General features: G+C 51.2%; 1 protein-coding gene across 1 annotated transcript in view; it reads left to right on the top strand.

Moving 5' to 3' along the window:
* Nucleotides 1-7,456: 7,456 nt before the first annotated feature.
* Tbx20 (T-box 20) overlaps nucleotides 7,457-10,265 on the top strand; it is a 39,651-nt gene continuing 36,842 nt past the window's right edge. The window contains exon 1 of the mRNA XM_013035146.1: nucleotides 7,457-7,587. Coding sequence (XP_012890600.1) covers nucleotides 7,461-7,587 — 127 coding nt within the window. The 5' untranslated portion in view covers nucleotides 7,457-7,460. The remainder of the gene's footprint in view (nucleotides 7,588-10,265) is intronic.

Below are 10,265 nucleotides of genomic sequence, written 5' to 3'. Positions count from 1 at the left end.
GCGCAGCGGGGCGCGGCACGGAGGGGCCGGGACCGGGTCCCCCCACCGTGGCAGCGGAGGCCACGTCGCCTGGCGGCGTCCTTAGAAAAGAGATTCTCTTCACCCCGCCTTCGCTCTGGACTCCTCCGAAATGGGGAGGCCGAGGTTGGAGGCTCGGAAGGGAGTGCTGTGGGGTTGGAGAGGGATCGGCGGGTCCCAGACCCGGGGTCTTGCCCGCGACCGCCTCCCGTTGCCAGGCCCTGGGTAAGCTGGCGACGGCCGCCTGCCCAGCCCAGCGCCAAACCGGCGCTCGGACCGCGGCCGGCTTGCGTTGGCCTGAATCTGACTCAGGCTGGGGTCACTTTCCCTGCCTTGCCCTCTTAGACAAAGTGAGGCTCAGAGCAGTACCCACAGCCCAGGGACAAGCCGATTCCAGCTCTGGAAAATACGCGTCCAAACATGGGGGTCGCGCACGGGGCTGCTCCCAGCAGGCTGGAGGTAGCTGGCAGGGAGGGACCTGTCCTGCATCACCGAACCCTGAGATTACCAGGGAACAAGCTAGATTGCCAAGGAACAAAGCGCCAAGACCTTATTGGCTGGCTTTCTGCTCAGGCAGCTGAGCGCGCTGGGCGCAGTCACAGCTGCCCACACACACCTCCACACACACATACAGGTGTTTGTAAACTACAGGTGGATCGAGAATATACAGCTGGGTACCAGTGGCTCCTGTTTGTAATCCTAGCTATTCAGGAGGCTGAGATCTGAGGATCCGTGGTTCCAAGCCAGCCGGGCAGGAAAAAGTCCGTGAGAATCTTATCTCCGCTTAACCAGCCAAAAAAAAAAAAAAAAAAAAAAAGCCAGGATTGGAGCTGCGGCTCAAGTGGTAAAAAGCTAGCTTTGAGGGACTAGGGAAGCTTAGGGAGAATGTCCAGGCCCTGAGTTCGAGCCCAGAACGAGAGGGGAGGGTGCGGGAAGGGAAGAAGGAAAGGAATGCATGGAAACGCTGGCTCCCAGAACTTGAAATGTACACAGACCCCTTCAAAGTGTGAATGAACAGACCAAGCCCAGTGCACGGGTGGAGTGAGGTCTGCAGACATCCTAGAGAATGCATTTACAACACAAAAGCAGAGAACCTCAGGGAGCTTCTGTTCGGTTCTGCACACTGAGATCTTCTCTGTCCCAGAGCTCAGGAACCCAACCCATAGATGCCGCAGAGAAGGGTGGTTTCTGGCTCCCAAATGCAGGGTTGAAATGTAAAACACAAAGGCACCACAGCCTGATGCCAGATCCTAAGTGTTCCTCTGGAAGGGCTAAAGACTAGTGCAGGATGATGGCCTTGGTGTTTGCTTGTCTTAGGTATTTTCATCATTAAACTTTTATGGCCACCTAAGGGCCTTTCTATATGATTTTTTAATTAATTTATTTCTGTTATCTTTCGTTGTACAAGGGGTTTCAATTCAACACATCAATTTATAAATACCATGAGTCTTGATCAATGTCACATCATATCCATGCCTTGGTTGTTTTGTTTTTTTTTGAGATATCTCAAAGCTATGTTTTGAGTCCTGGATACACATATGAAAAATTGGCCACATTCCAGCCTTCTCCACAAGACTCTACCTGATCTGAAGTGAATGATCGCCCACAAATAGGTTGAATCCTCTTTTAGTTTCCTTAAATCTTGATCAAAGGGCTCTGATCCTTGCTCCATTGCCAAGCCTGGTAACAGTATGGAGCATCCAGAGCAAGCCATGTTCCTGCAGGAACAAATGTTCTGCATTCATTTTTTTTTGCCTTTTGTTTTTGTTAGATGCATAAGACTTTTAATCCCCTGGGAAATATGGCACTATTTTGTCTGAAGCCAACTGACCTCTGGGAATTACCTTTCAGTCCCTTACCAGTGAGTGTCATCAATTGCTGGGAATAAAAAGAGTGCCATAGACAGGTATCTGAAGTGATGGATTCAATGTGGGATTTAGTTAGTGACCGTGTGCTTAGAGGATCACTTCTTACCAGGTTTTCCCCACCTTGATTCCCAAACTTCCTGATAAAGGCGTGGCTAATGGGTAGCTGGTTCTGGCTGTTGAAGAGGGAAGATGGGACCTGATTTGAAAAGGAGTGCAGACTTTTACCAGTCGCTGGCACAGGACGGTGCCCTTGCAGCTGCTAATGGCAGGTTGGATCTTCCATTGAATTTCACAATTGCTGGAAGTTCAACTGCATGATATCCTTAAACTAGCTGTATGTTGCTAGGCAACCAGACAGCCGTGGTGGTCCTCTGCAGAAGGTGCCTTCTTTAGAGTTGGTTGAGCTTTAAACACCTAAGAAACCAGACTCATCCAGCCTTCAACCAAAGCACCTGGGCAGATCCCCTGCCCCTCTCCTCTTTCCTGTGTGGGCACCAGCTTACTAACCCAGTGTAAGTACAACAGAAGGAGCTATTCTCCCCCCAAACCACAGTTGTTTATTGTCACCCAATCCTTAACCTTCCTGAAAGGCCTAGCGGGAGAGAACCAACACAAAACTTAGGTGGTCAAAACCCTCAATAACCAAAACCAACCAACCAAACACAATCCTTGGAAGATCAAAATTTAATTTCAGAATCGTGATGCACAAAAATATCTAAAATTTAGATACACAGCAGCCATCAGCAGCAGGGATGGAGGGGAGGTTGGAGGGAACGAGATGGGGGTCGCCACCGCCCCACAGCTCAGGAGGCACGAGTGGCAGAGTCGGTGTGGGTTCCAGGCCCAAAGGATCCTCTCTCCCACCAACTCACCCCCCAGGCCGAACCAAGGGCGTTGGCATTTTACCTCCTGAGGACATGGACCCTGGAGATGGATGCAGATGCCTTCAGCCTCCACCATATCCCTGTTATCGGTGGCACCACAAGATGCCTTTAAGATCTGGTGCCGGTGCCAGAGAGCACACACATCATCCGGGCCCCCACGGTGCCAAACTCCTGCGGCGCCTCTGTGGTGCTGGTTCTCGGCTTTGGCTTTAGAAAAGGAACTGGGCAAGGCTGTCTGGGCGTTCGAGGTCATGTCTGGGGGCCCGGTTTCTCAGGGAGCAGTAGAGTTTGGGAACGCTTAACCCGGCCACGGTGTGCGTGGGGACCAGGAAAGGCTCCGATCACCCCTCGAGGTAGCTTGGATCACGTACCACCGCCCCCCATTCCCGCCGCCGCCCTCCCGGGCTCTGCTCCGCCCCCCCCCCCCCCGGCACCCGGGGATGCGCCTCCGGACGGCCCTGCGGCTCTCTGCACAATTTCCTCTGCTCCTCCGGAGACAGAATTTATGATTCCAAGACACAGTGCCCTTTAATGTAGCTCTTTAAAGTGTCATCAGAATAAAACTGGAGATGGATGGAGACAGGGACCTCGGCCATCTTCGGGTGCGGCTTCCCGCGTGCTGAGAAGCGGGGCTCGTCTCTGCGCATCTCCAGTTCCCGCAGCGGGACGGCGGTCCCTGCATGACAGCTGTCACCCGTGGCACCTGCAGATGCCTGGCGAAACCTGCCCAGAACCGGCCCTGCTTCCCCCGAGTGAAGTGTTGTTTGGTCGCGTTCGTTAAGCGAGGGTTATCTTTGGCCCAAAGAGGGAAACTGATTCCTTCCTGGTTTAGCGATGGGAGTTGAAATTCTGATTTCAGGAAACCACAAGCGAAAGTTGGGGAGTGCCACTGTGCCCTCCAGGTAACCAAACTGACGGATTAACACGATCTTACATTCCTAGGCTCCTACATTTAGAAAGAAAAGTGTAACACTATCACGCTTCTGTACCCTGTGTACATCCAAAAAAAACGTCACAGCTGCAACCCAGCATGCAAGCCCTGCCTCCCTTCCTCCCTTCCAGTGAGAGTTTGCAAGAGTTAAAATCATGTTTTATTTAGGGGAGGGCTTGACTGTTAGCGTTTTATGCAGTAGGGACTTTATTCATGCTGTACTTTTCGTTGTTGATTTGTTTTTAATTCTTTTTTGTGCTGGTACTGAGGCTTGAACTCAGATTCTGGACACTATCTCTTAAACATTTTTTGCTCAAGGCTGGCACTCTACCACACGAGCCACACCTCTGCTAGCTTTTTTAGTGGTTAATCGGAGATAACAGTCCGTCAGACTTTCCTGCCTGGGCTGGCTTCAAATTGTGATCCTCAGTTCTCAACCTTCTAAGTAGCTAGAGTTACAGGTGCGTGCCACCAGCCCCTGGCTGTATGTTTTATTTTTAATCTACAAGTAGGAGTTTTGATCAAAGCTTCGGAAGATTTAGGGAAGCTGCACAATCTGGGGACTCATGTGTTCTGGTGTCAGGATTCAAAGCCTTCTTTCAGTGCAAGGCAATTTCTAGTATGGGCTCTGCAGTCCCTTGCCTGCACCCTGGGAATTGAAAGGGTGGAGGGAATTTGTTAGTGTGATGGCTCTGTTTCCACTCCCTGCATGGTGTCACCTATTAAGCCAGTGTATATTTTCATGGGACCTTGGAACTGTGCACTGTAGGCCTGGAGGAGAGCTTTGAATGCCACTTGGACAGCATCTCTCTGCCAAGTGCACCAATTCCCAGTGTTTTATAGCAGCACATTGATTTGCAATGGCAATAAATCTGAGAGGAGGGACAGTGTGGCCCAGATAATTAGCTTGTAGCACGTGTTTTACTGCTGGGGTTTCAACACCAGCAAGACACATAGCTCAGGGCCACCTGAAGGGCTCACCTCTTGTACCAGGATTTGTCACAGGGCCATTTCCACTGCACTGGTTTGCCGCCTGCCTCCTTGCTGGTGTCTCTGTTACCTTTAATAGGATTTCTTGACCATGGGAATCCAAGAGCCGTGGCATAAACAATCATGGAGGAAGAGGGAATTGATTTGTGACAGTGTGATTTTCTCCTTACTCCTCTATTTTTCTGAATATTTACCCTCATTCCAATCTGAGCCAGTGAGCTAATTAAGAAAAGACATATTGTTCCCTTCCCCATGTAAAATACCATGGGAAGCTTAAAAAATGAAGTCTAATTCCACACCTAGTCGGTGAAAACGAAAACCATAGAACAAAAACCATAGAACAAAAGCGGTGACATTCTATTGAAAGTCTCACCTCCTTCCTGTTGAGACCCACCCACTTCTTCAAGCAAAATACTTCTTGACAAAGTTTAAGCATCTGAGATGGGAGAAACAGCATGTGACCCACATTGGCAGGAAGAAAATATCATCCTGAGACAATGTATATGGAAGTTTGAGAGGATCATGGGGTGGGGGTGGGGTTACTAACTAAAGGGATGAGACTGGGTCTGCTTGTCCAAAACCAGCAAAAGATTCAAGACTAGAATTCTTAGATGCACCGGGGTGAAGCTTCTATTCTTAACCACAGGCTAGTGTGAAAGTCAGAAGGCAACTCACAGCTCAAGTTAGCTCTGCTGGGGACTTCCAAGGAGCAGCCAACCACAGCTGCGGGGTCAGTGTACAATCACCGATGGTGCCTGCAGTGGGAATCTTAGCCCGTGACCGCAGAATGAAGAGGAGGAAATCTGCTCCTGGCTTTTCTCTCTTAACAGAAAGTGGATTGAAGTTGTTAAAAGAAAACCCATTACTTCATACAATAAAATAATCTTATTCTTAAAAAGCAAATAGAGATGAGCTTAACCACTGTGTAAGACCCTTCCAGCAAGAAAGTCTATAGCGGGAGGAAGTTCCCCAAACATTGACACATCAGCACATAGCACTTGGGTAGCCATGTAAGAATATGTGATGTATTTGAGTGGCTTTCATGCAAGACCTTGTTAGAAAGTCTTGACACAAGATAGTCAAGGCAGGCTTTAATCAGAACTCACACATGGCCTCATTCTGCTTATATAAATGCCCTCAAGAGCTCTTTTGGCTCCCAGTCACTTAACTTTATTTCAGGAGCCAGAGGAGATGGTGCAGTGGGAAATGGAAGCGATTTCCTCCCTCCCTTCCTCCCTCTCTCCTTCCTTCCTTCTTTGATTCCCTCCCTCCCTCCCTTTTTTCCTTCCTCCTTCCCATCCCTTCCTTTTTTTCTTTCCTTTATTTTTCTTCCTTTTTTTTTTTTAAAGACCTACCAAGAGGCTCCTAAGCGCCAGACCTACTGGCTTGGTTTGGAGAACAAATATTTACATGTGTGGCTTGATTGTGTGTGTCAGCCTGAGTTTACACGGCTCCCAGTGAAGCGGATTACCCTACGAATTCGGAGAATTTGAGTTATTCAACCGAGCAAGGCCAACAGGACCTCTGCCACCCCCCACCCCCGACCGTGGGAAGTCCTGGTTGCTACCCGGTTTGCAAAGACAGAAGGTCCGGGGTCCGCAGAGTCCGGGCGCCGTTAGGTCCCGCGGCCCCGCTGCGCGTGGTCCCCCGCGAAGCTGTGCGTCCTGGCCCGAGACTTTCTGGGACCGGCCACCCCTCCACTTCCCAGTGACCCTCAGGAAACAGGAACCGGAGTCTGCAAGCACACCCCACACTCGCAGCGCCCCTTGGCAGGGCTGGGTCTCCCCAGGCTTCCAGCCTGGGAGCCAGAATGAAGGGAGCATCGGGTGGGGGCCTCTTGCAGAACCAGCTCCTCGGGGAGCTTTGCGCCGCCCCAGAGGCCGCTCCGCAACTTTTGGAAGTTGGTCGTGGAAGAACGAAAGAAATGATCAGGACGCTTCTTTCTGAGCGTCGCCTGGCCCGAATTCCAGGACCAGCGACTCCCGAGCCGTCAGGAGACAGGGTGGGTCCGGGACGGCGAGGCCGGGGCCGGGGACGGTGGGGCCGGGGCCGGTGTCAGCAGCGGCTCCCGCGCCCCGAGGTGACGGCCCCAGCTGGGATCCGCGGCCGGGCTTGGGTCCTGCCCGCTCCCCGCCACTCGGACGCCGCGCCCCCAGCCCTTCCCGCGGCCCCGCCTCTGTCCCCAGTCCGGTGCTCAGCCCCGCCCCCGTCCCCGCCCCTAGCCCGGTCTCCGCCTCAGTCCGGGAGGCAGCCCGGAAGCGGTGACGTGGGACGGCGCTGAATGGCTGCGAGCCGCCGCCGCCGGCGAATTAAGACGCGGGCCGCGGTGGCCTGGCTCAGTGACCGTCGCACTTCGCCCGCTCCGCACGCCGCGGTCGGGCCCGGGTGCGATTAGGCAGGTCGCTCCCGGGACAGCCCGGGCAGCTGGTGCCAAGCGGAGGAGGTGGAGGAGTGAGAACCCGGGGCGCGGCGGGCCCTGGCGGGGCGCAGCTGGTGCCCGTCCCCGCTGCGGGCGGCCGCGGGCCCCGTGGCGCGCCCAGTGCCCACGCACCTTCTTCGGCCATCACCCGCTGCGCCCAGTTCCTTCCTCGTGGGCTCCTAGTGAGGCCGGGGAGGGGAGGCCTGCGCGGAGTTCGGGCCGTCGGACCTGCAGTGCCTGCGCCCGTGCGTTCGCTCGGCGTCGCGGGCCGGGGTCTCCCGTGGGGAGGACGGACGCGGGCCCGCAGGCCCGCAGGCCCGGTGTCCGATCAGCACCGCGCGCTCGGGGCCATGGAGCTCACGGCGTCGCCCAAGCCCCAGCTCTCCTCCAGGGCCAACGCGTTCTCCATCGCCGCGCTCATGTCCAGCGGCGGCTCCAAGGAGAAGGAGGCGGCGGAGAGCACCATCAAACCGCTGGGTAAGTCCTGCTCCCCGCCGTGCTGGCCGCCAAGGCCGGGGGCAGAGGGGGGACCGAAGTGCCGGCGTCAGTTCCCCCGATGGGGGCGGTGGTCCTGTCCCTTGGGTCGCGCCCGAGTGTGGGGTCGTGCGTTTGAGTCTCCGCGGGGCTTGGTCGTCGTCGCCCGCGCCGGGCTGGTTCGCTCTCCCTTCTTGTCTAGAATTCCGCTATCTGTGGGCATGTGTGTACGAACATTTGCTGGCATTAAAAAAAAAAAAAGCAAAGATAAGTAGCAAAGCGAGATTTTCGGTGCATGTAAAAGTTCCGTACTCCTTTCGAATGTCAAGCTAGTGCACACCAAAAAATAAAAGTAAAAAACACGGCTTATTTTTGTTTCTCCGCTGTCTTGAATAGACTCTACAGCACCATCGCAAAGCCAGCTGCTCCGCTCACGAATCACGTCCTTGAAGGCGCTTACATTTATTTCATAGTCGTGGTCGTCTTCAGTTGAGCCTGGCAGAAATATTGACTAGTAACCATTTCCTAAAATCCTCAACTTGCAAAACTGTTTTTTGCTCTGCTTTGCGCAGAGGAAAGGGAGAATGGGCGTATGCTTTTCTCTGCACGAGTGAACGGTATGGGGAGGAAAATGCTGGTGTAGGGTGGGTGGGGGAGCAGGAATTGTTCTCACCACCTACTTTTTTGGGAAAAAGAAAAATAATATTACACTTCCTGATCATTCCTCCCCACCCCCAAACATACAGTAATCAAATAGCAAACTTAAGGGGATTCTTCTGTATAACTTGCCCTAATTTTTCTCTTTCCTTCCCAATTCTTTAATCTGTTAAATCCAAAATAATAGTAATAGGAAAGAGAAAATATAATGAAAATAAGAAATTTGGGCAGAGATAAATGAGAACTAAAATCTGGAAGCAACATGGACCAAGGAAATGGAATCTTGACCATCTATAGAAAACTGGACATCAAGAAGTCTGTCCTCCAAGGCTTCTTCCTTTTTCATTCTTCCCACCTTCCTTCTGTCTAAATCAAACCCTGCCAATGGAAGGAGAGCAAGTCTTCAACGTGAGATAGTTTAGGGGGGAAAAATCACAACATCAAATACTCATTTCAAAGTTGTATATCTGTGACTTCCCAGCATTGTTAGTTTCTGTTTAGGGGCTTTGAATTCCTTTTAAAGACTCCCATCTCATTTTGGTATGGAGTAGGGAAAGAGGATTTCAGGTTAAAATTCCCAACAGATGCATGGCAAGGGGTTGGGAAGCCTGTCAGCTGTGGCCACTGGCCTTTCCATACTTCTTTCTGATTTTCCTGAGGAAATGAGCCTTCCATGTAAATTCTTAAACTTGTAACTGTGAAGCCGTTCCCAGCTCTCAGAGGCCCCTCTACCCTCTCCTTCCCTACTCCACAGTCTCGAGGGAAAAACGAGCATCCTTCCCCTGGGGTTTGGTTGTTTGTACCAATCCTGGGGCTTGAACTCAGGCCCTGGATACTGTCCCTGAGCTTTTTTGCTCAAGGCTAATGCTGCTCTACCATTTAAACCATGGCTCCATTCCCAGTTTTTGGTGTTTAATTGGAAATAAGAGTCTCTTGGCCTTTCCCGTCCAGGCAGGCTTTGAACTGTGATCCTCAGATATCAGCCTCCTAAGTAGCTAGGGTTACGGATATGAGCCAAACTGTCCTTGTCCCTTGACTGACTGGCTAGTTCCTAAAAGGATCCCAGCAGGAGGAACACCTCAACTTCCTGGTACCTTTATGAATGCAAACTGTAACTAAAGGTAGGTGGTTCAGTGCTCACCCACTTCAACAAGTTCCCCAAAAGGAAACTAACAGTTAAGTCTTTAAAAAAGAACCATTGGGCCATTTCTATTTCATTTTCTTTTCAGCCCCCGTGCTCTGGCTACTCTGGGACTTAGGGAATTTGTTCATTGTCGGAAAATAAGAAATATGTTACAGTTACTTCCTAAGTCCTTACAAAGACACCATGTGTATATGTCTCCAGAATTATTACCTGAAAATAAGATTTTACTGCTAGATTGGTCTGGTCCCTTTTCTTTGGTTTTTGAAGCAATCAACATGACAATTGATTTGATTATTTTTAACTCAACATGTTTCCGTGAGTGAGATTGTCATTGTCTGGGAAGAAAAGGTAAAACTTCACTATTTCTGATGTGTTTGCCCCACACCACAAGGGCGAAAAATAAGAAAACATGTGAAATACAAGTGAGTCACAGATGCCAGCATAGATCTATACACTGGTGATAAAGTTTTATCTCATTTTCCTTCTAGACACTTAGAAACAAAGTTGCTTTGGAGATAACTTTACAGGGTAGATTCCAGCAGTTTCTTTTGACAGGGACACTTAGAAAAGTTCCCCTGGTTGGCAGAGAGCAGGCGTCTTGGTTCTCAGGCAGTGAGTGCTATTCCAATTGCTGTTGGATGGTAAAATATCCTTCCCACTTGACTTCCCTTCTAGCTTGGGACCAGAGCTGCTTTCCTTACATCCAGAACCTTTCTGAGTGAAAAACAAAAAGCAAAAAACTGCATACATTGCCTATTTCCAAGAATAAAATGGTTCCAAGTGCTGGGTCCCTATTGGTTGAAGGAGAGTGTAAGATTATTCAAATCCAACTTTTTCATCTGGAAGCCCAGAAAATGGAGAGGCAGGCACTGGAGTGAGC

Source organism: Dipodomys ordii, unplaced genomic scaffold, assembly GCF_000151885.1.
Source record: "Dipodomys ordii isolate 6190 unplaced genomic scaffold, Dord_2.0 Scaffold205, whole genome shotgun sequence".
NCBI classification, from domain to species: Eukaryota; Metazoa; Chordata; class Mammalia; order Rodentia; family Heteromyidae; genus Dipodomys; species Dipodomys ordii.
This window is presented reverse-complemented; position numbering and strand designations above follow the sequence as displayed.